Here is a 24,677-nt window from a genome sequence, read left to right as displayed (position 1 = left end):
TTTTTTTTTTTTTTTTTTTGTGATATTCTCTCCTCTTCCACACCTCCTACATGTCTATATTTTCAGGCTGGAAAAAGAAAAGCTGAACAAGGAAAACCAGAAGAGGGAAGAAATTGAAACTTTGTATATGACAGAAATTGAACAAAAGCAAAAGGAGGAAGAAAAAAATATAATTTTGAAGAACAAGGAAAGCGCACTTATAATAAAAAATCAAATTCAGGAAAATTTCGTACGCAAAAAAGGGGAATACAGCGGGGGGTGTAAATTGGTCTACACGTGACACCGCGCTTGGATATGCATAAGCCTTCTCATTTGTCATAATATGTTTTTTTCCTTTTTTGTCTCAACAGCTGAGGAAGCAGGAGGAAGAGAGAATGAAAATAATCGAGGGGAAACTGATGCAAAAGCAGTTTGAAAAAAATAAAGTCGAAGAATTGGAGAAGAAGAAAGAAAAAGTGAAAGAGCAACGCGCCCTGTGCAGTTACATGCTTGAGAGCAACAACAAGCACATTGAAGGTAACGGTCAAAAGGCGCAAAAAGTATAAGGACACATGTGGATAAGACAGGGCACGCATTAGAGTAGTTGGAAGATAGGTGCCCATCGCAATTGTGTGTCGTCCTCGCGAAAAGGGGCACAGACACCACCAATGAAGGGGCAAAAATTAGTGCCACACAACACGTGAGCTTTACGCGCATACATGCCGACGCACACATTTATGCGTACCATTTTTGCCCATTTGCACAGCCCTGAACGAGCAGAAAAAGGAGGAGAAGAGGAAGGATGCCGAGTATAAAAAAAGAGGACCATTCGAAAAAGCAGTCGAAAAAAAATTTTGCAAAAAACTTGTTCATTTTAACGCGCGCAAAATGGACATGGACGGATTTGTCTTTTCCCCCCCTTAACGCAGATTCGTCAAATACCAGGAAGAAAAGGCAACGAGAGAAAAGGAATACGAAGAAAAAGTTAAGCGAGAAAAGGAAGAAAAAGAAAGGGAAGTCCACGAAATACGAATGAAGCAGAAAAAAAATATCGAACTACAAGCGCACTTTGACGAAATACAAGCCCTGAAGTATGGACAGATAATATTCCCATTCACAGAGATACAACCGAAATGATAATATGGTTCTTGTACACCTATAGTTGCACAAATGGTTGGTAACGTTTTTTTTTAAATTTCCCTTTGAAGGTGGCAAAAGGAAGCCAAACGGAAGGAGGAGAAAACAAGACTTTTGGAGGAAGAGAAAAAGAAAGAAAAAATAGAGGAATTAAAAAAAGCCAGAATAGTTGCAATGGTTAGCACACACTTCTGTTGGAGGGATTCCACGTGCGGGGTCATCGCACAACTTGGCCTCGCGTTACGACGTGATTATACGTTGGCTGGAATGCTGTTGCTACGGTGTCTTCCTCCCCGATCACCTACGCAGCTTTCCGCGTCTTATTATTTTTACGCGCGAACAAATTCCATTTTTAAATACAAAAAAAAAAAAAAAATAACCTTTGCAGGAGCTGAAGAAGAAAAAAAAATTGGAGCTAATAGAGGAAGGCAAAATGGAGGCCGAAAATTCCAAAAAAATATTCCAACTCCATGTAATAATTTAAGAAAAAAATATTGAATCACGTGGATGTATTTTTACACATGCACGTCACCCTAGTACTCCGCGATGGAGATACATGTGTCGTCACACCACACATTTGGTGCAGGAAAAGGAAAAAATGCAGAACGCAGAAAAGGAGAAATTGAAGAAAAAAAATTATTATGAGAGTTTAACCAAGCTGGTTAATTTAAAAAAAAAAAAACAAACAATAAAAACGGGTAAAAAGTAGTGGAAGACATCCAATTGGTGATATAAAAACAGAGGTTCCCCCCAGGGGGGCTAATGATCCAGTGGCATGTAACACCACCGCAGTATGGAAAAAAAAAAAAAGAAAACAAAATGAGGCTATAAAAAAAGCACAAAAACTAAGCGAGTGTACCAAATGCACCCGCGCAAATAGGCACGATAAAAACGGCATGTAACCTACACAACCGTTTGTCTCCACGAACATATGGTAAAGTGGACAGCTTCCATGTGTGCACATGCATATGTAAATGGATAAGTGTACCTGTGTGTGTCCCCTTTTTTTTTTTTTTTTTTTTTTTTGCCTACTTAAACTTCCTCTTTTTAACATTTAGTTTTAAATTTAAATCAACTTTTGGTGGGGCCTCCAGCCCGAAGTTCTTCGCCGTCTGCAGCAAATTCAGGTTGTTCACGTCAAAGACGTCCTTCAGCGCGTAGGTAATGTATCCCTAAGGAGGAGAAGAAGGAATGGGTACGTGATAGACGAATGGGCTAATGGGAATATATGCTTGCGCACATAAATGGGAGAATAAACATCCTCCCTTGCAAAACATAACTGACCAATGCATGTTTGCATGCGTGCAGATGTAGACGCCTATATGTCCCATTTGCAGCAAACAGTATGAAACAATTTTTAAAAGCAACTATGGTCCCAAAAAAAAAAAACAAAAAAAAAAAAATATGAACAGTCAGCACAAATGAAAACAACACGTACACACACGTAATGAATTTTTTTTTTCTCTCTGCGACGTTCGCTCAACTTACATTCAAATATGATTTGAAAGCCTCCCGAGCCATCTTGTGTAGGTGGAAATTTTTAGTGACGATGGACTCTATGTGTGACTGGACATTTATTAATTTGCTTGGGTTATAGGCAAACTGATTAATTGGGATGTTATAAAACTTCAAATAATTTAAAAATTTTAATTCATGCTTCATCAAAAATATGATAGCAGAGCCATTTGAATCCTTTCCTCTGCATGTTCTTCCTACTCGATGGATATATTCCTTGGAGTCATCTGGGGGATCATACTGAATAATGTAATTAACATTCGGTATGTCCAGCCCTCTGGCTGCTACATTTGTACAAAGAAGAATAGCACTTTGGGCAGCGGAAAACTCGCTGAAACTTTTAAGTCGTTTATTTTGTTTTTTTTTCCCATGAATACAAAATGTGGGAATGTCAATATAATTTAACAAATCGTTATAAAACTGAACGGACATGCAATTGTTAAAGAAGACCATAATTTTTTTCGAAATATTTCTTTTTAAAAATGTAAATAGTAGGAGAAATCTTTTATCTTCATCAACTAAGGCATATCCCTGTTGCAGCCTTTCAACTGTGGCAATCTTCGTCGTTACTTCTATAAATATAGGCTTCTGCAGAGAAAGCCTTATTAGATTTTCCACTTTGGTTGTCTGCGTAGCTGAAAATAGGGCAGTTTGTCTTTTCTTGGGTAACCTTTTCACAATTAAATTAATTTCCTCCTCAAAACCAATTTGAAGCAATCGGTCAGCTTCGTCTATAATAAGCGAGATCAAATTTTTGTAAATAAATTCTTTCGTGTTTTGCATATGGTCGAGCAGTCTACCAGGTGTTGCAATTAGTATGTTTATTCCATGAATAAATTTTTTTTTTTCTTCATTCCGACTCATCCCACCAATGATTATTCCATTCGTCTGGGGAATATATTTACACAGATCTTTACATACTTGATAAATTTGAAGACACAATTCTCTGGTGGGAGATATTATTAAAACGCCCGTTCCATTTTTTGGCAAAAATTTTATATTATATAAAATATTTATGGAGGGCACTAGAAATGCTAACGTTTTTCCTGACCCTGTTTTGGCTGCTCCAAGAATATCTTTTCCGTTTAAAAAATGAGGAATACATTTGGCTTGAATTTCTGTGAGAGTTACAAAATTCAGCTCCTTCAATCCTTTTTTCAGCGCTTCGCATATGTCTAAGTCTTCGAACTTCGTTTCGCTGTAGAACGTTTCTTTCGTTTCTACCTTGGAGGGGGGCTTGACCTCCCCATTCGCGGTGGGACCACCTTGCTGCTCATCACGATCATTCGAGCTCGTTTCCGAGTCGTCCGATGCAGATTCCCCCTCACCGTCTTCGTTCTCCTGAGACTCCGCGTTGGAAGTATCGCCATGCTCCAATTCGTCCGTGGACATGGGATGATCCTCTACACTATTGTGACTTCCATTTTGATGATCGCTTGGGTTCAATTTTCTTTTCTTTCTCTTTTTCTTCATTTTTGCATTTTGTTTTACCTCATTTTCGTGTTCGTCCTCCTGTGCGTGGTCGTTACCGGTAATTAGTGCATCATTATTATTAGTAGGGTCACTTGATTCTGTTTTGGTGTTGTCATCCTCCATGAGTTCATTCATTTTAAGAGGCCTATATGGTGGTGATCTATACGAAGCCCCGCAACTGCAGTTCCCCTTGATGCTATTTCGAGCGTTATACGTGAATGTACGTGAGGACGTGGCCCTGCGTAGGGATGCCTATGCGCCTATATAATATATACCATGCGCAGATGTATATATTTGACGTATGCGTATATAATGTAACAAGGAGGACAAAATTTTGGCACAAAAAAAAAAAACAAGAAAAGAAAAGACGACAATTTATCTTACTCTTTAGAGACCTTTTCCTTTTCACAGGAGTTTCATTTGTTGTTAAAAAATTGGTTCACGCGAGTTTTATTTTGTCGAAAAGGGACCCGCGATTTTTAGTAAAAATTTACGACACTTGTTTTGGTGCCGTTCCATGTATGCAACTGAACGTGGTTTCATAAACAAAAAAAAAAAAGGGGAAAAAAAACGGGAAAAATTGATGCTCAAAATGGGGCAAGAAAAAAATTAGAACAAGGAAATCGGTGAAGGTTTACTTAAACAAATTACAAATGTTTAATCCTACCATATGGTAACATGCCCCTGCCTACATTTCCTTTTTTTGTTTTTTTCAATTTAAAAAAGGAAAAAAAAATTTCAAGCGTACAGGAACATGTGGAAATGGCTGACGCAGGTTGGGACAAGTTTTTTAAAAATTGGAAGACAATAAAATAACCGTGTGAAATGGGAAAAAAAAGAAGGAGCATCTGTTGTTGTTTTCCTTGTTCATATTGTGATATATTCAATTGAATAACTCTATTCGCAACAAAATATCCGCTAGGATTGTCCCAAGTTAGTGTCAACCATAACCACGTCATATAATGGGGGGGGGGGAAAAAACACAAATCCTTAATAATGTAGTGACGTTTTGGAATTAAACGGAATTATATTTATTGGGTCATTTTGAAAAAGAAATAACTTCAAAGCGGTTAAAAGGAAAAAAGCGCTGCTGAGAAAAAACGTCTACATCAAGGGGTATTTTTATGAAGACAATAATTTCCTGTTCCTTATGGGCCCTTGTTTAAATTAAAAAAAAATGGCACACAAAAAGGTGTGCCACTGTGTATGTATAACCATTGGTTGCTTCTTTTTTTTTTTTTCACCTTGTAATGAAAAAATTGTCATTTATACACAAAAAATGTAGAGGACGTAAAATTTTACCGTCTAGCAAAGGGTGATGCACAAATGGTGAAAGGAGGAATAGCAGGAAATATATGCTTGTAAGGAAATGTTCATGCGGGAAATATTGTGTGCAGATGTGTCCTCCCCCTGTTTGGAGTCTGTCTTGGGGACAACATCACACCGTATGTGTACGTTTCGGTCAGGTTGAAATGAAGGGTAGGACACAATTCGCTTTAGTCGTGCAGGCAACATATACGTAACTACTGTACTTCCATGTGGTGGGCTGCGTGTACCGTCCCTCCCAGTTGGCCCGCCATACACTTTGTCGCTCCCGTGGGATAAGCAAACAATATTTGTTTTTATTTCCAAATGGATTAAATCAGGGCGGATATAAAATTACGCCATCTAATCAAAGGAGACACTCCCATAATCACTGCTAAAATTGACCCACATATGGGTATATATAAATGACGCAAAAAAAAAAAAATAATTCCGTCCACCCTGCATCGTATGCCCCCAGCTTTCTCGAATATTCACAGAATTTGGAGTGGTATGTCATCCCAGCTAATACACCCGAGGCGGCATTGTTTGAAAATGGACAAAAGGGGGGGGCATCATTCTGCTTACTCCTTGCCACGCGTATAAAGCGGATGGCGAAAAGCACACTGTGCGATGTTGTTAAGGCAAAAATGAGGTAAACAATGGGGGAAACAAAAATATTAATATATAATAAAATAAAAAAGCGTATGTCGTTTTTTCCGTTGTGTGAATTGCCAACTGGGTGCACACCACCTGTTGTGCGTATGTCAGCGTGTTGCAATTCCCCCGGTTTACATGTATATGCGATGTGCGCACCGCGCTCGTGCACTTTCCGGACGTTTGAAGAATCGTCTCTTGTTTAGGGGATAAACATTTTTTCGCATTTGTCGTTACGCAGTAACTGTTTGCGTTCGGTTGTCTTATCTTTCTGTTGCTCGTTTAAGCGTGGCGAGGTCTGCCTGACGTGTTCATCCCTTGCGCGTGTAAAATTGCGGCAAGTATGTGCGCAGCATTGCGAAGTATGCCAAAGCACACGCAAAAATTGCCCAATAATACATAGCGTAACAGTTGCGCAAAAGTGCATAAATGGCTAATTTATGACTCACGTGGAGGAGTAACACGCTTTTTTTTTTTTTTTTTTTTTTCATTTTCGTACTTTTTCCCAAAACGTAGCAGCCATTTTTTCCCCCACACGGTATGCAAGTATGCATATGAACATACACGGATAAACGCGCTAAATTAACAGACAAATTTTCCACAGATAATCCGCGCCCCGCAGAACTGCTTAAAATTATTTTCCAAATGGATCAATTTCAACATATAAGCGAAAGGTAAAAATATTCCTTCTGCTGCACGGGTGAGTGTTGTATTTTATATATTTTTTTTCCGAAGTGAACGGGATAGAAGAACTGGAAACATAAAACTGCAGAAGAGTTTTTTTTTTTTTTTTTTTTTTTCTCCCCATAATATCGATCGCTGATCTGGAAAAGAAGGCCATATTGGTAACACGTACACACGTCGCTGTGTGAGAGACACTAAGTTGAAGTAACTTCCCTTGGTGGAAAAAAAAAAAAAAAAAAAAACATCTTCCACAAAGTGATAAGACAGAATGGGAGGATTTGCAAGCAAGAATATGGAATATTACAACTACGCGAGTATGAAGCTGTTAGACAGGGACAAATACACAAATGAAGAGGAAGAAGAAGACGGCCACTACTGTCAGGATATGGACATCCGAGAAACAATTCAAAAGGCGAGAGAAATAAAAAATTGTAACTATAAGGAGTCGATGGATTTATATATAAAAGCGTTGAAGATGCTAAAAAAGTTAAAAGATAATAACTCTAAGATATATAAAAATGTCCTCGAATTTGAAATAAGACCACAAGAAATAGCTAGCAGTGTATCGTTAAACCCTAGTGTAAAAGATAATATGCACATGAAAAAAGAGGGTAATATAAATTACACGTGTTCTGCACCAAATGATAAGCAAGCCATATCGATAAATAATAAAATTGCATCTTTGTATAACGAAATTGCAGACCTTTGTTGCATTCACGATTTTATAGAAAAGTCCCTCTTTTATTATGATAAGGCTTGTTCATATAACCCTTCAAAAATCGATTATATATACAAGAAAGGGGTTTTATTTCAACAAATGAATGACACGGAGAGGGCCATTAACACCTTCAAAATTATTTTGTCCTCGGAGCCAAACCACATTCCGACATTGTTTTCGTTGGGTAATTTGTACAGGTATATAGATAACCATATTGCCCTTTCTTACTTTGAGGCGATCCTCAAAATCGAGCCCAATAACACCGAAGTTTTATCTCTCATTGCTTCCTGCTATGATAACTTGGGTAAACTGAATGAAGCCATTTCGTATCAGAATAAGGCCGTCGAGATCGACCCCGATAATTTCAACCACAAGAAGTTTGCCCAGAAGCTCATCGAAATGAAGTCGCAGAATTGAGTTCGCCCCTGCGGTTAGCCGCTCTTCTAAGCGGCGTGCGTGGTGGCGTGTGTGGCGGCGTCATTAGGCCATGCTCCACTTGGTAGCGCCCCTTGGCCTCTCCCTTTTTTTGTGATATGCCCCTGATCGAGATTAATTTTGTTCCCTCCTTTTGTACGCGGACATGCCGGTTTTACATATGTGTGCACGTGGTGATCACCCGCGAACAAGTGTACACGTGCACCTATACACATGGTCCCTTCTCAATACATGCAATGCATTGCAGAGGTATCCCCCCGCGAGCTGCATACCCACCAGTGACCTTTCCTTGTGTGTGCGGCGTTTTGTTCTTTCCCCATAAATAAATTGTTAAATCGGTTTACCCCGCGTGTATGTGCCCATGTGTGTATCCCCCCCTGTATGTGTTTTTCTTTTACTCTCCACCCTGCCAATTTTGCCTCAATTTTTAACCGAAGCGTAAGTGCATACCTACGGATGCCCCGCAGCTGCGCATGTTCACCAGTACAATTTAAAATAAGAAGACACGCGCGCGCGTAATTAGTACATGTGGACAAAGTGGCTCGAATCGCCTTTGCCCCTCACCAACTAAGGGAGAGCAGCAGAGTGATGGTAGCTGCGGTCTCGAAAGTGTACACAAATGGGGAACAATATATATATTTGTTTGATTCACAAAATGACAAAAAAAAAAAGCACTGCATTGCGAACGGGGGTGGTGCCACCATCGCTACAAAAAAAAAAAAAAAAAAAAAAAAAATACAAAGCAGTGCAATCGGGAAATCCAAATGGGAAAACATACAAAATTCGTATTTAACAATTTGATGCAAAGCGAGGTGGCACAAAAACAAAAGTGCCCTTGTCCTCTCCCCACTAATCGTCGAAGGTCGATAGGAACAGGGACTCCACAAAATCGAACAGAACTTTGTGTATCCATATGTACGGCCTGATGCCAGACAAAAACAAGCCCTCATTGCCCCTCTTGTATAACAAATAAATGAGGTTATTATTTTTTGAAATTTTTATAATGTCAAAATGAGTGAAATGGAAATTTCTGGAGTCTGAGCAGAAAATAAAAACCAGAGGGAACTGAAAATGCTCTATATTGTTCGAAATAAATTGGTTGGCTGAATCTTGTAGCATGTACAAAAAAACCTTTAATAATTTGTAATCCTTTGGATAAAAAAAATGGGGAATTATGATGGACATGTCACTGGTAGACACAAAACTGCTATTGCGCTTAAACTCCTTTTTCTCATTAAGGAAATTTATTTCTTTTGTGAATTGGTAAAATTTCTGGCTCCCGCAAAAGTTGAAATACGTTTCTTCGTTAAAATATGTACATATATATATCCACACTAGGTAATTATATACGTTATAAATGAAGGAAAGGTTAAACAAAAACTTTTCTTGCGCGTTTCCTTGAAAGTTGTTTTCTTCAAAATATATTTTCCACTTGTCGTAGATAGCCTTGGCATTAAAATATGCTTTCATTGCGCTTTCGAACGATTCGTCACGTGCGGAATTTCCCTCGTATATTATTTTATTTACCTCTTTCTGTGCGGCGTGGTGTTGGTCCTTCAAGAGTGGCACCCCGTCCGGAGAGTCCCCCAGGTGGACGGAGCAATCGTAATTGGGAGACACCCCATTTGCGATGTCACAATCGTTGGGGAATTTGGCGCTCCTGTCTTCCTGGCCACACAACAATGATATGTCCGCTTCGAAGAAATTCCTCTGGACGCAGGACTCACGCGGCGTGGAAGAGCGTGCCACCTCACCGTTTCCATTCACAATTGGCACATGTGCGCTGCTAGACTGATCTCCTAAATTGTCACCATCATGATGATTCTGCCAGAAGGCAGGGATCCCTCTGAAGAAGCTGTAATTCGTTCCGCTTTCTCTACTCTTGTTGGTGGTGCTAAACATATGAGTGTCATCCTCATTGGTCATGTGTGTGCGATATATATCGAGGCGTCCATCATGCATGTCGTTCGGAATGGATTCATTGGCACTGCTACGCTTGATGTTGTGAAGACCCTCACTGTGACTGCTTCGTGTAGTTTTTCCTATGCTCAGGAAAATAGCCTTCTTACCAATTACATTACACCGACTTTCGTTTTGGTAATTGTCATTGGGACAAGTGTTAAAAATGCCGAGGGAGGAGCCGTTATCATCAGCATTTGTTGCTTTAATGGGGTAATTAGAGACAACTCCAACGTTTGCATTTTCATCCACAGCAATTTCTCCATTGTTAATTGATAAGTCAGCAGCGGAGTTTCTACTTAAGGCAGCTTGGTTGTCATCCCCATTATTAACGCCTCTGAGGCGCTGTTCTACTTCCTTCCTACTTTTGGGCAATCCAAAGAGTAAGGTACCCCCCAAGCTACGTCGCCCCACCCCTTGGCTACCTCTCCTATTTGGTGCCTCAAAACTGACACGGTGAAATAAAGACGCCTTGAAAAACTTGGTCAACTCACTCGTGAAGGAGAAAAAGTATCTCTGCTTAATGAGGGTGGAAAAGGATTTTAAAAAAATATGCGCAGAATAAAAAACTGTATGTATTAAGGAAAATTTTTTTTTTTGTGTCTCCTTAAAATCATCTGGATAATTAAATATGTCAAACATATTATTGTAGGAAAAATTTATTAACAGGCATATTTCTTTTGTGTGTTTTTTTTCATATTCATCACATGTGGAGGTATCTGAATAATTACTTTCTTCTTCTGGTAATAGTAAATTTTTATTTTTAATAAAGGAGTTTATCATCAATTGATCTCTGTCCAGCATATTTTTTTCCTGTTGTGTTTTTTTGCATTCAGGGTTTTTGAAATTATTTGTGATTTTATTTTTTATTCGGAAAAAGCTGTACCTAAATTTGTGCGACATGCCTGATGCGTCCTCCCCTTGTCGTCCCTCCTTCATCATCTTTGCTTCTTTATTTCGGAATTTGTCAAGTACGTGTACTTTTATCATTTTTTTTTTCTTCTTCACCCAACTTGTATTAGCGTCGGGGTGGGGCGCTTCGATCTGTTTGGATCCATCTCTGTCTTTGCGAGAGTATATATTATTTTCGTCGTGGTCCGTTCCGTTGTTCACCCCATTGTGGTCATCACTACGCTTTTCCTTGTCTTCTCCGCTTTCATCATATTGTCCCACTGCACTTTGCCCTGCTTCTTCATGGAGTCTGTCACCACGCACTGTTCCGAGAGAGACGGTCGGCTCATCGCCAACGAGTTTTTCCCCCACACCTGCCGCAGTATGGGCCACACGAGGGTTCGCCCATTGGTCACTATCCTTATTGTTGAAATGGGGATTGCTCTCCTTATCGCTGTGATCGTCACTTCTGTTCCTTTCACTTTTACAGTTATATTTAAACATATCATCATACAAGCTTTTGTCCCCTTCCATGGCAGTAGCTGCGTTAAATTCGCTCTCCTTGACGCAGTTGTTTTTTCGGCAAATGTCTTTACTTTTGTTAAAAAAATTTAATTTAGATATATTCATAAATGACTCTATTTTTTTCTTTTTCCATTTTTCTTTCATATTTTTTATTTTTTCCATATGTTTTTTTTTTTTTTTTTTTTTTTGCAAAAATGGCTGAGTCATTATTAAGGTCACTCTTTTCTTCTTCCTCTTCTTCGTGTGTGTGTCTGTCATCGGATTCGTCGTCTCCCCCTTCGTGATGGCAATCTGTATAATCCGAGGAGTCCTGGTCAGCTTCGTACTGTTTGTCCCCTATCCCTTCTGTCCTGTGCCCCTCAATGGGTCTGTTATTCTCCACATGACGGTGGTTACGTCTCATGGGGTTATTATTCATCTTGTCGTCCACTCCATGTGTACGTATCACACGGAGATTTGTGCCTTCGTAAGAAACTGCATATGACTCATTCGGGTTTTCTTCCATAACCTTCCTACTACTGCTAGTAGCCTGTCCGTTCCCCCGTTCATCCTTCACATGATCATGTTGCAAAATGGAATTTTCCTCATTTCGGAGTTTCATGTCATATATCAAATTTTCAATGTTCCATTTTTTGATTTCCTTAAAGTAGTTTTTCCCATTTGTGTGTTGTTCACTATCGACTTTTTTTTTTTCTTTAAAGAAAATATTCATAATATTATTTTTATAACTCTGTTGATTTATCATTTCATCTTCTTCTTCACTTTTGTTTGCTTGTCCAATTTTCGAATTGTTTTTTTTTTTCTCTTTACTCTGATTGTTTAATGGGTCTAATTTCTGGTCGACATTCCCCTTCACTTTGTAATTTAATAGGGGATACTTGTACGGATTAGCATTGTGTAAATTGAAATGGGGCGTTTTGCTATTATCACCTGCTGTTTTGTTTTTTTTTTTTTTGTAAATTTTTTCTAAAAAGTAATTTAGCAGAATATTTGTGCCGTCGTTGAAGCCGAGGAAAACGAAATTGTGATGTTTAAAAATTGATTTAAAATGTGCCATGGCAATATTCAAATCGTTGTAGTTGTCGCTATAGAAGGAGAATGGGCATGAGAACAGCGGCGCGTTCAACTGAGCGTTTATACCCTCCCCATCATGTACCTCCTCTCCGTCATCCCTCGTTTTTACATTTGCACAAGTCTTCAACGTCTCCTTTAATTTGAGATCATCACATGCATTTCCGTTTCTATCACTGCTGTCGACCTTTTCGAAGAGTGGACTATCAACCTTGTTATCATCTTCGGACACTCGCTTCTTCTCATCATGGAGGAAATTCTCACTTAACAGGGTTTCTTTAACTTGACCTTTCGTGCAAGACGCAGCAACCTGTTGAGGTTGCATTTCACTGTTCCCATGCACACAGCCATCGACGTACTGCTGGTCTACATTGCCACTTCCCTGTTCCCCAATCGCGGCACCATTTCTACATTCCACATTCGCAATATTCAGTATGTTAGCATTTTTGTTGCTAAAAATGAACGGAATGGAAAAGCCAAAATTGATATTTATATGAACATGGACGCAGATATAACCCAACAATTTGGCGATGACGGTGAAGGAGTCTATTTTAACGTCCTTCGCAAGTACGTAATATAGGGGGACGCCATTTTTTATTTCTTCTACGTTTAGATAATTGTAAAATATTTCCGGGACGATTATGATTATTCCTTTCACGTTCTTGAACTTCCACTTATTCATGTGTGTTCTTATTTTATCCTCCACGGCGTTTTCGCTCCTTCCGTCCCTATCAAACTTATTTTTCTGTTCGGGTGCGTACTTTTGTGAATCTGTCTTCAGTCCATTCTGCTTCCTACCTGTGCGTACTTCCGTCGATTCTTCTACAATGGATGACTTCCCCGAGAGGGAGGTCTCATGTCCACATGATTCGTCACATGCATCAAATTGTTCAACCTGGACTTGGGATTTCTTCCCTGTGGTGGGTTGTTCCTCCATTGATGCTTCTTTCTCCATTGCGACATCTCCCTTCACTGTGATATCTTCCCCCTGTGTGGCACACATACCATGGTTCCCATTTGTCATGTTCTGTTCAAGGTGATCCTTTGGTGCCCCTCCCTCGGGTGAGTCCTCTCGATTCACATAGGGCTCACTAGACTCCTTTAAGAATTCCTCCTTAAATATGCAAGCAAATTGGAAATACTGAATTAGGACGGTATCTTGCAGGTAGAGAAATTGTACATGAGGATCATGTGTAGGTCCTATATTTAGTGCGGCTTTCCATTTCTGGTCAATTAAAATAAGTTTGATTTTTTTCTCCTGTTTTATATTTACCAAGTCATACAAATCTATTTCGCAGTTGTCCTTTTTCGAACTTTCACAAATTTTTTTTTTTTTCTTAACAGTACAATTGGGTAAGTAGTAGTCCACAATTACAACTCCAAAATTGTTATTATTAAGAACTTCCCTCGTGTTGATTTTTGACTTGAGGCAAATATTCTCGTACAATCTTGTATATTCAATAATGAAGAAGAACATTTGCCACAATTTATTTTGTACCCATTTTTTAATTTGGCCAAGAGTTGTTCCTATGAACTGAGGTATGTTTAGTATTCTTTCCCATTTTGTATTATCTTGGTTGATATTGTTTGTTTTTTTCTTCTTTTTCTTTTCTGTTGTTTTTTTCCATAGGAGTTGATTTACGTATGCCTTCTTTTTCTCTAGATAAATGTAGAAGATGTGCACAAACAGCTGTTGCAGAACTGGGTGTATGAGGTAAAGCGGGCTCCGGTACACTCGCTCCAGGCTGCTGCATCTGGTGTGTATGGGGTAGGAAGAGAGAGTATTACACATTGTACAATGAAATTGAGTGTACACAGAGAGCAGGGGGGGTGGAGCCTTTTGATGTTATGCTTCTTCCCTTTGGTGGGTAGATTTTTTTGTGGCATGCTCCTACAGGGGTTGGTTAGCACACCAAAATGTTAAACAACCCGACAGGTGACGAGACCTCCTGCCTGTCCTTACCCCTTGAGAATCCGCAGAGATTTATTTCCAATCGAAAAGACCAACCCCTTTGCACAAAAATTATAATCAAATATAAAATACAAAATTAACAAAATAAGGAGGACGGTAAATAAATCCATTATTGTCACTCTTTAGGGAATTCTAATGGGAGGGTCTCGGCGTGCTTGGCCTTTTCCTTAGGCAGGAAAAAACATCTTGCGCCCAGCGTTTTCAGCGGTCCGAGGTGGGCGAGGGTTCGTACATGCGTCAATTTGTACACACATGAAGCGTGCGGGCTTGTACACCCAGGTCAGCAAATTCGCTTGCGCTCGTTGGGTAAACGAACAGGAGCAAACTCGTGTGAGCGCAGGTTGTGCAGTTCATTTTGCATCTCCCAAGCGCTATGACATGATGGCGGGGGGGGTGATAAGCGTACGCACAACACATCAGCGCGGCGTTTACAAAAAGAAGTTCATATGCCCCCACGGTGAACCTTCGTGCAAACCAGCACCTAAAAGGTTCCTAACAAAATATGTAAGGAAAAATGGCTACAAAAAAAAAAAAAGGGATGGCACATGTATTTCGTGTTTAGTGGATTTCCTCAGTGGAATTTTTTTTTTTTTTTTTTTTTCTTATTCATAGCGAGTAAATTACATTTATCCCTTCGTAGTTGTCAAACCATGGGCACCTTTGCATCACTGACAAAATTAATTACGGATTCGGAAGTTGCCCTTTGTGGATATGCCAGTAGGCGGACCGCGCACAGTGCCCCTATTTTAGCGGCAAATAAGAAAAGGGCACAACGAAGGTGGCGTAGCGCAAAAAAAAAAAAAAAAAAACGCTGCTTCGTGTTTAAATTTTTTTCCCGGTAAGGCTAATGAAGCGAATGCGCAACGATGCGTGATGTGATACGCCCACACGTAGGCGCAAGTGCGAAGCAAATTTGAGATTAAACAAAGCCGCCGAAAGGGGGATTGCGCAGTACAAGAGACGGTAACGCCGCAACGCCGAAGGAGTTAAGCGGACGTAGGGATACGCCAACTCCACATATCTCACTTTACAGAGGCAAAATAAACCCCGCAGTGGAGAAAAAACAAAAACCACACCGCATATTCCCCTGAGAAAACATGGCGTCGAAGAATAAAAGCTACAGAGACGACCATGCCCATGAATACCACCATGGAGGTGACAGGGCCAAAGGGAAATTGTACACCCGAGGAGGTGGTGGAGGATGGGACGCGTACGACAAGGAAAGGGACGAAACCTCAGAATATCACGACAGGAGTAGAAATGCCCACCAGGATAATTTTGCCACAAAAGATTACTACAACAGGCACAAGGATAAGGGCCACGGTAGGAAGAACGAGTCGAGGCATGGCGACAGGGAGGACAGAGCGGATCGGCCATACGACAAATATGATGAAGACCGACACGAGTACGACGCTATGAGGGGTAAGAGGAAGTACATAGATAGGAAAAAGGGGCGAGGGAGCCCAGAAAGGGGATACAGCGGGAAAGGCGACTCGGACTATTATGACAGGTACAGGAGTAACAAAGCGGAAGGAAGTGCGGATGACAGGGAGTGGGAAGGCAGGAAGAACCGGCCTACCCATCACAGCTACGGCAAAGATGATTATAGGGATGACTATAGGGATGACTATAGGGACGACTATAGAGATGGCCACAGGGATGGTTACAGAAAAAGCGAGCACAAGTCCTTTTCCAGGTTTAAGGAGAGGGATAGGAGGAGGTCGTACAGTAGCTGCAGCGGGGACGATAGCCACAGTGAATATTCGCCTGGGTCGGATGATGGGCATGATAAATACCGCTCGTACGGCCACAAGAAATACAAAGTAGGGGAAAACTCAGATGACCAAGGGGAATTCACAAAAGGGAGTTACTCCCGCGGGGGGTACTCGTATGGAAGTCACACTCACAGTGGCAATAACCGTGAGGGACTCACAATGAAAAAAATTAACAATGTAAACGATGTGTTAGAAATGAAGAGCAACATAGAATTGTCCAGATTCATTTTTATTTATAAGTTGGGGGAAAATATAACAGAAGAAGAAATAGATGATATGATGAGGAACACAGCCATCAGTAATGCATTCTCCCTACCACTCAACATATACATAAATAGGTTGTCCTTTTTTTGTGTGAAGGAAGAACTCTTCGTAAGGGAGGGACTCGAGTTTATAAAGAATAACTCCTACTTCAACAATATCCAGTTGAGTATAATGAACACACAAATGAATAATGAAATTAACGATGACCGATGTTGTATCGTTGAGTTTCCATCCAATGAAGCTTCAGCAAAATTGTTTTCTTTGTATGAGAAGAATAAATGCTGCATCCAAATTGGAAACAGCACCTCATATATATTTCCCCTATTCAAAATGAAGAAAAAAATGGGTAAAATTGTGGATGATAAACAGGCACAAAAAAAATTCTATGATTGGTACTGCTCTTATTGTAACTTTCTTAACTTTTCTCGTAGAAGTACTTGCTTCTTTTGCAAGGAAACGAAAACTAGTGATGCGAAATTGGTGGAGAGCGAGACGAAAATACCTTCTAATGTGTTTATGAAGAATGGGGCCATGATGGGCACCGCTGCTGCGCAAGAAGGGGGACCCTTCGGGGGGAACTGTGTATTTACCGGCATTCCCAATGCGGAGCAAGCGGCGTTTGGCCTTGCCGGAAGTAACGCCGCCCTTGCGGGGAACGCTGTGTCTAATTCGGAGGCAGACTTCAGTCAGCAAGGAGTCAATCCCGCAGTTGAGGCTGTCGCATCTGCTAGAGGAGCCCCATCCGTTGGAGTAGCTGCTGGGGGGGGAATGTACCCGGCGAGTGCCTTCCCCCTGCAGCAAGTGGAAGAAAACTCAACAGAAAATTTCGAAACGTCCATCCAGGAAATCTTGGAAGATGTGCAAAAAACGAACATGCTGATATTGAAAGATATAGATGGCAGTATCCCAAGTAAAGACCTTTTAAAATTCATCAACGAAGTGTTTGAAAATAGGCACGTGAATTATCTCTACTTGTTTAATGACGTAAGAAGCTCAAGTAAAAGGAAAGGGTTTTGCTTTGTCGAATTTGAGAGGGAAAGTTACGCAGAACAAATGATGAATGAACTGGAAGGAAATTTCTACATCAATTATAAAAATAATTTTTTTAAATTGGATTATGTGTATGAAAAGGGAAAGGAATACTTTTTCCATTCCATCAATTTGGCAAAATTGAATATTGACAAATCCGCAGCCACTGTTCTTATGAAGAATTATATTCCTCATTTTAACTTTTTTGTTAGCTACATGGAAACTGTGGTGAATATGATGAGCATAAAGAATTACACCTTCTTCCTTCTTTGGTCCTCTCAAGTGATTATACTTAAGAAGGAGAAACCGGCACTCAGTGAATTTTTTTTTGATTACAATACGCAGTATTATTATCACCCCGTTTTTCAAATTTATTTTGACCAAAATACCAATTTTTATATGTCCCTTTCTAAGGGGTACTATATGTGGAATGACAAGATTAAGTGCCTCGTGAGGATGTACATGGGGAATGAGGAACAAGTAAATGTTGATCATGGCGCGGATGATGATAAGACAGTGGGGATACACACATCAGCCGCGTTGGTCACTTCAGACCATGAGGAGAAGCATCAGGAGGGAAACAAGGAGGACACTTCTTGGGGACAACTACACCAGGCAGTGGACAGTGGTGATCTCATCGCTCAAGAGAATAACCCCATCTCTGGAGGAAGTGGCGTTCCTAATAGCGCTGCTACCCAGAGCGGTGGTAACGAACACATGGGTGCTGTGAACCCTACCGCTAACGCAAGCGGTGACGGAGGAAAGGTCGCTGATCCAATTTTGCCCTCTAATGAAGATACCTCAAAAAATACAGCCCTAGATAAAATATCGAGCTTAGTGGAAAGAGCCAAGATGATAGCCCTGGCCTCCAAAAAGAACATTGAGCAAATGAACATGAACGAAGCGAGTTCAACCAATGTAGAAAAAAAAAGCAAAGAAATAATTAAAAAGCATTTCGCTACCGACTCGGCCGATGAAGATAACGACGACCCTTCTGACAACGAAGAGTTGCACAAAAAAGGACACCCAAACAGCAATGCATATAACAAGAGTACCCAACTGAATAAGGGCCCCACCAGAATCACCAACACAGCCATGGAAGGTGGCAGTAGTTACCACAAAGCATGCTACAAGGCGAAGAGTTCTTTGATTGAGAGTCTCGCCAAAGTACATAATAGGGGGCAGTGGGCTGGCACTACGAAGGAACACAATAATAATGTTAGTAGTTTGAATGAACCTAATAGGGTACCAAATGCAGAAGCAGCCAGAGGAGAAGGCACAAACGAGCACTCCTCCAACAGTGGCAACGATTTGAACATTTGTTTTATTTGTCTGCGGAAGTTTGCAAGTGCGCATCTTTTGCAGAAGCATGTTGATATGTCCTCCCTGCATAAAAAGAACTTCCAGAGTATGATGGACGTTGGGAGTGCTGGTTAGTGCGACCCATGTGTGGAGGGCATTGTTGAGTGGTTTGCAGCGGGAAAAAGTACCCCCCTTTTGTTGGGGGGAGTCATTTCATGCGCACGTTCATATTTGTGTGCAAATTTGTTGCTCAATTTGCTGAACCACTTGAAGTAATTTGTTTTAAAGAAATGGAAAATTTTACAACGTTGCACAGAGCATGTGTGTACTTTCGTCTTCCCCACTACAGCGTCATTTGTTGCCCCACTTATGCGCCCGCAAACGGGCATTCGCAACATTCCCCTCGTTACGAAACGTACATGTAGCATGTTCACATGTACCATTTGGATCACCAACTTTTTTTCACACATCCGTTTTACTTTTTTTTTTTTTTTTTTGTTACGCTGTTGGACCTTTTGCGTGTACCTGTTTTGGTGCCTCACAAAAATGGGGCAAAAAAGGGGGGCATAATTAAATATAAAAGGAAAAAGTAGCCAATTTTGGGGCTTGTTCCCCACTTGAAATAAATCAAGGTGGAGTGTAAAACTTTCACAGGGACGGTATTTACCGAACTTTTGTGAATGGATACTAATATATTCCCCGCCTTTTCGGGGCTTCAAATTTGCGCGTGCGTTGACCTTTACGAATGCAGGGGCGGTTCACCTATTGACACTGTCAGGCAACATTTCTGTATTTTTTTTTTTTTTTTTTTTTTTTTTTTTTTTTTTTTTTTTCTCCATTTCCCCCCAATTGGCGTGATACGTGGTCATGAAAAATTCCCCGCAACCCTTCCACCTCTGGCTAGCGAAAGAGAGCCACTCCATCTCTTCTTATTATTACACTGTGGATATATCACTACAGGCCGAATGGTGATACGTAGGTATCATTCCGTTCCAATGTGGGGTCCGTCATTGCATGGGTTGGTTGCGTGACTTATTTTGAGGCCTGTTTAAACGGCATGGAAATTGTGTGGGAACGCTTTTCTCTGTGGCGACCCTCTCCCGCTTTGCGCAGGTCGTGCCATTTTGATGCCCAATTTGTTGGCTCGCTCGGCAAGGGTGCTCATTTGGTGTCACCGGGACGAGGGTAGCTCCTGAATTGGTGAGTTCACTTGTGTTGCCGGCAAAGGGATGTACACGTAGGTGGCTTCAGATATTCGCAGCTTTACGTGTTGACGTGTTCACACCTGCGCACCATCAGAGTTGTACCGCGAGCATGCACAAGAATGAAGACATCGGGGGGAAGGGCCCCTCGGCGAACGAGGAGCGGATAGGGAGAAACCACCTCATCTTGGTGGTGGATGTAAATTTCATGATATGGTACGAAGGACTGAAAATCAAGTTCGACAAGAACAACGTAAAAACATTAAGCCTACCAGAGTTTCTAAAGTCTACGTTTCATTTCGTTCGTTTCTATTGCCTAATGAGCAATGCAGAAAGAATATGCATCATAGCTACATCCCAACGGAGCTGTAAAATTTTGTACGAAAATTACGTGTCCTATGCAAAGAACAATTTGACCGAAAGGGACTACTGTGAGGAGGCATACAATAAGCTAATTGAATTTATAAGTGAAAATAAAACAGAACAGATGATGGAGAGTAGCTTGTCATCAGCACTGGCAGTAGCTTTATGCTACAATCATCGAATCGTTAACATGTACGAGAATATGAAATCGAGGATATTCCTACTGGACATTTCGAATCAGAGTTATGTGTATACAAATCAGTACACACAATTAATGAACATAGCATATAATGCCAAAAGGAATAATATTATAATTGATGTTTTTTCTTTAAACTCTAAAATACAGCTATTGGAACAAATTTGTAATATTACAAATGGCCTTTATATTGATAGCAGCATTTTTTTTAACGTAAATTGTTCAGAAAATATGGAGGATGTTCTTACGCAGACGATGATTTTTTGGTTCCTGCCTTCTAACAATACAAGGAAATATTTTTCCAATACGTATTTAAATGACGACACGAACATTGCTGTTTGCTGTTGCCATAACAAGCAGGTGGACATTGCTTACATTTGCTCCTGCTGTTTAGCTATTTACTGTTCTGAGAAGGATGATAAAACGAATAAGGATAGAACTTCTTGCTTTGTTTGTAAGACCCGGTTTACAAAGGCGCTTTTGCGCAACAAAATTGTGTCCGACTTGGACTTTTCCTCCATTTGATGTGGGCGCATGTCTTCGTCGGGAAGGAAAAGTACACACGTGCGTAGTGCTTCTCCTCAGTGGGTGTACAACGTCGTTGCGACATTTCTCCTCTATGGTGAGTGGGTCATGTCTGCACCAAGGCGAGTGCGCGTCATCATCCGCTTGTAGTGTTCCCAATTGCGTTGCTATATTACTCTATTGCTTTGTTTAGCCTTTTTTTGTACCACTGTTCTCCGTAGCAGCGGTAACAACTTTCACAAAAAAATAAAAAACTTCCACATTCGTGCAGTGTGCACTTTTGTGTAAAACATAATAGTGATTTTTTTAATTATCTTAAAAAAAAAGGAGTTAAAAAAAAAAAATAATAAAATATATTATTCAGTTGTAAAAGGGGAGAAAAAAGAAAAAAAAAATTCGCTGTATACGCACAAGTGTACGTATGCACGCTTACAAAAAGGCATATATACACATAGACATATACAAGCATGAATTTAAATTAGAAGGCAAAGGGGGGGAGGTGGAGGATGCGTAACAGAGGAGCACGTATAAACAACACATGCTTTACCACCTGCTTGTAGACATGGACGTATACATTAAACTAAAAAAAGCTATCACAAGAAGAGAGAGTTGGCATAAAATCAGAAATGATTAATGGTATGAGAGAAAAAGTAGGTGCGTAAAATCATTAAAAAAAAAAAAAAAAAAAAAAAAAGGTAGAGGAGGTGCAGGCGTACTTCCATAAATATATACAACAACGCCTGTACGCTGGTGCGAATGGGCCAAGTAGCAATTGGCTATAGTGGATGAGGGCAAATCTGCGCGAATATATATAGTTATACATTTGTACATTTGTACATTTGTGCATTTGTACAGAGGTATATACTTGACATATGCGAATACGCCCTGCCCACGCAGTGCTCTACCCATATAGACGAAAAAGAATGAGACAAATTAATTTCTTTTTTTTTTTTTTTTTTTTTTTCCTTCAAGTCATGTGTCAAATTTTTTATATGAATTTTTTACACTTAATCGGTAATAGGTGCAGTGGGGGCATACCATATCTGGCTCTCATTTCGCTATATTTCTTCAGTGTGTATTGTGTGGGACAAAACCAACCGAATGCAAAGGAATGAGCGAAATGGGCATAATCACCAAAAGTAATATATACGCGCGTTACTGGCCCTGACTATATAGCTGTGCATGAAAAAGGTACACGCTGAAAGTGTGCTCCCTGTCTTGGTAAATGTAGAATTGAATTCGTTGAAAATGTTTACATGCAGTGGGAAAGAGGTCCTCACCCCGTCCATGGACCGTAAATGAAATCCGCGGAAACCTGCTTCATTTATTGGTCAAACTGCTTCACTTATCCGTCCCACTGCTCCGTAGTTGACTCATCCGGCGAGCCCAAATATGAGTGTCCGCCACCAACTAACCAGTCCTTCCAAACATTCTGACTTCAGGGTCCAGTTAAACTTCCCCGTTGAAGGGCAACACGAGCTTCTTCCCATACCATTTCGCCATCGCAAAGTAGTAGAAAAAGTCAATGTACAAAAGAGTCTGAATAAATCCCCCTAGCCAACCCACGACATTAACATATGGTTTATCATCAAAGAAATATCTGTAGATCCAATTCAATATATAAAAGGCTCTGTACATGCCCATAGTGATAACATAATGGGAGGTGATATTTTCCACTTCTCTTTGTTTTTCTAACAGAACAAGTTGAGGAAGAATTGCCACACTTTCAAGCCATATGGAAAAGGTCCACAGGATGTTGTACAGGTTGTACGTCTTGCAGGTTAGAAGGCTCAGTACTGCACGGGTGGGAAGAGAAAATAAAACGAGCATGCGTGTGTGTGGGGGTGAATTGCAAAAAAAAGCTTGCGCGTATGCGAGACATAAAACCGCACACATGGGAAGAACAATGTGTGGTTGAACAAATTTGAGCATCTGCTTTGCCGTCAGCAGAACAGCTTGCTTTGCGTACCTAGACAGGGTGGGATCAAATACTTCTCACTCTTAAAATTGTCCACTTTCCTATTGTACGTTTGCGAGATGGGCAGCTTGAATCGGATTAGATATATCGTGTACGCTATAGTAACTATGAACGTTATTTTCATGACAGTGTTGTAGAAGCTCACGAACACGAAGAACAGGTCGATGTATCTGTAGGAAGGGAAGGCGGCATATACGGTTGTCATTTGGGTGCATCGGGGTAAATGCTTTCTGTGGGGATGCAGAGAACGGGCCCCCACGAATGCAACTTTACAATTGCCACTATACAATTGCGCTGCTCCCAGCTGTAGAAGCCATCGCAGCGACGGAATCGACCCCCGTCTGCCTTACCTGCATAGGAAGACTATCAAGTACAACTCCTGCATGCGACATGATATTCCAATACAATTCTTAGACTTCTTCAACTTCATAATAAGTATATACATACTTACGAGATGTAAAACATCTCCTATCAGCCTGAATATATTCATTTTGTCATTAATTTGTTTTTTTTTTTTAAATGGGTTTTTTAAGGGTTTATTCTTTATGGAGGCAAGTTTGTGCCAACGTTGCTTGTGTTCTATCTTGGCTGCTTTATAGAAAATTTTGACGCTTCATTCAGGAGGTTACGGGGTGCCTAAAAGGAAGCATTATATAAAATTTAACAGGTGTGTACGTATGTTGTATGTATAGTCAGTGTGGATAATCATAAAAGCAAAAGAGGCACAGGGGCAGGGGTGTGGACAATATCGTTCCGGATGGAACAGATTCCTTGTGTATGCTCCGTGCCGACACCCGTTCTGTGCCCACATGTGCGTGGAACTTGCACGTACTTTAAGTTGTAATCACTGAATGTGTACTGCCAGCGGGGTAAGAAGCCCGATATTTGCTCAATTGGTAAGATTTATTTTGTATTTATAGGGGCAAAAAAAAAAAAAAAAAAGGGGAAAAAAGAAAATCGTCGTTTGCGCATATATTCTCATATATACACGTGCACTCCTCTGGGATGCTAGAACTTGTATGAATATAGCCTCTTCGCCTGCACAAGCATGTTTACACGAGCGTGTTTCTTCCTCAAGCGTGCCTTTTCATATTCACCACAGTGCGCAGCTTGATAAATACAATTCATTACACAGTTAAGTGTACAGGATGCTGTAGCATGACAAAGTGTGTTGTGCGTTATGCACGTATACATAAATTAAATCATTCCTTTTCGGTCGATGCGAAAAAAGGTTGCTACTACTATAATGTGGGGGGATTAGTCGCATAGGCAAATGTGTTATGCGACATGTACACTTAACATATATATATGTTAGCGTACAGTGATACGTTACAAGTATATATATATATATATATATACGTACCCTCGTATGGTTATCTTTTTTTTTTTCATAAATGCGTCATGCATACATATTTGGCAATTTAGTTTCGATAGCTGGCGCAAGTGCGGCGGCGAGGGTGCGACCAACAAAGCGTGAATACAAAACTGGTAAACTGAAATATCTGACTTTATGCAAAAGGATCACGCTGACGTTATGCGCGGTAAAAATATATATATATGAAAATTGTAAAAGAAAATTATGTACGAAAAGTTATATACCCAAATTACCAACTCAAGAGAAAGGAACCTTATACAAACGTAAAATTTAAAAAATGCAGTTTGTTGAGTGCAGCAGGAAACTTTGGGTTAATTCTCATACAAAGTGGAAAAAAAAAAAAAAAAAAA

General features: G+C 40.3%; 6 protein-coding genes across 6 annotated transcripts; 3 read left to right on the top strand and 3 right to left on the bottom strand.

Annotated features, from left to right (window-relative positions):
- Positions 1 to 127: 127 nt before the first annotated feature.
- AK88_04655 (uncharacterized protein) lies at positions 128 to 1,825 on the top strand (the record flags this gene model as incomplete). Its single annotated transcript, XM_012482264.1, has 7 exons — positions 128 to 229; positions 351 to 516; positions 746 to 788; positions 909 to 1,070; positions 1,188 to 1,293; positions 1,505 to 1,588; positions 1,703 to 1,825. The coding sequence occupies 7 exons, from the start codon at positions 128 to 130 to the stop codon at positions 1,823 to 1,825; spliced, it is 786 nt and encodes a 261-aa protein (XP_012337687.1).
- A 319-nt stretch (positions 1,826 to 2,144) lies between these two features.
- On the bottom strand, positions 2,145 to 4,239 carry AK88_04654 (uncharacterized protein; the record flags this gene model as incomplete). Its single annotated transcript, XM_012482263.1, has 2 exons — positions 2,145 to 2,288; positions 2,605 to 4,239. The coding sequence occupies 2 exons, from the start codon at positions 4,237 to 4,239 to the stop codon at positions 2,145 to 2,147; spliced, it is 1,779 nt and encodes a 592-aa protein (XP_012337686.1).
- A 2,776-nt stretch (positions 4,240 to 7,015) lies between these two features.
- On the top strand, positions 7,016 to 7,882 carry AK88_04653 (uncharacterized protein; the record flags this gene model as incomplete). The annotated part of the gene is made up of 1 exon (XM_012482262.1): positions 7,016 to 7,882. The coding sequence occupies one exon, from the start codon at positions 7,016 to 7,018 to the stop codon at positions 7,880 to 7,882; it is 867 nt and encodes a 288-aa protein (XP_012337685.1).
- An 867-nt stretch (positions 7,883 to 8,749) lies between these two features.
- On the bottom strand, positions 8,750 to 14,428 carry AK88_04652 (uncharacterized protein; the record flags this gene model as incomplete). The annotated part of the gene is made up of 3 exons (XM_012482261.1): positions 8,750 to 11,340; positions 11,495 to 14,100; positions 14,310 to 14,428. 3 exons carry the CDS (start codon positions 14,426 to 14,428, stop codon positions 8,750 to 8,752), a joined length of 5,316 nt encoding a protein of 1,771 aa, XP_012337684.1.
- Positions 14,429 to 15,415: 987 nt separating this feature from the next.
- Positions 15,416 to 20,974, top strand: AK88_04651 (uncharacterized protein; the record flags this gene model as incomplete). The annotated part of the gene is made up of 3 exons (XM_012482260.1): positions 15,416 to 18,818; positions 19,802 to 19,845; positions 19,988 to 20,974. 3 exons carry the CDS (start codon positions 15,416 to 15,418, stop codon positions 20,972 to 20,974), a joined length of 4,434 nt encoding a protein of 1,477 aa, XP_012337683.1.
- Positions 20,975 to 22,423: 1,449 nt separating this feature from the next.
- On the bottom strand, positions 22,424 to 23,442 carry AK88_04650 (ER lumen protein retaining receptor; the record flags this gene model as incomplete). Its single annotated transcript, XM_012482259.1, has 3 exons — positions 22,424 to 22,770; positions 22,944 to 23,122; positions 23,303 to 23,442. 3 exons carry the CDS (start codon positions 23,440 to 23,442, stop codon positions 22,424 to 22,426), a joined length of 666 nt encoding a protein of 221 aa, XP_012337682.1.
- Between the last annotated feature and the right edge of the window lie 1,235 nt (positions 23,443 to 24,677).

This window comes from Plasmodium fragile, assembly GCF_000956335.1.
Source record: "Plasmodium fragile strain nilgiri unplaced genomic scaffold supercont1.70, whole genome shotgun sequence".
Classification (NCBI taxonomy): Eukaryota; Apicomplexa; class Aconoidasida; order Haemosporida; family Plasmodiidae; genus Plasmodium; species Plasmodium fragile.
Note: the sequence above shows the minus strand (reverse complement) of the source record. Positions and strands in the feature narration are given on the sequence as shown.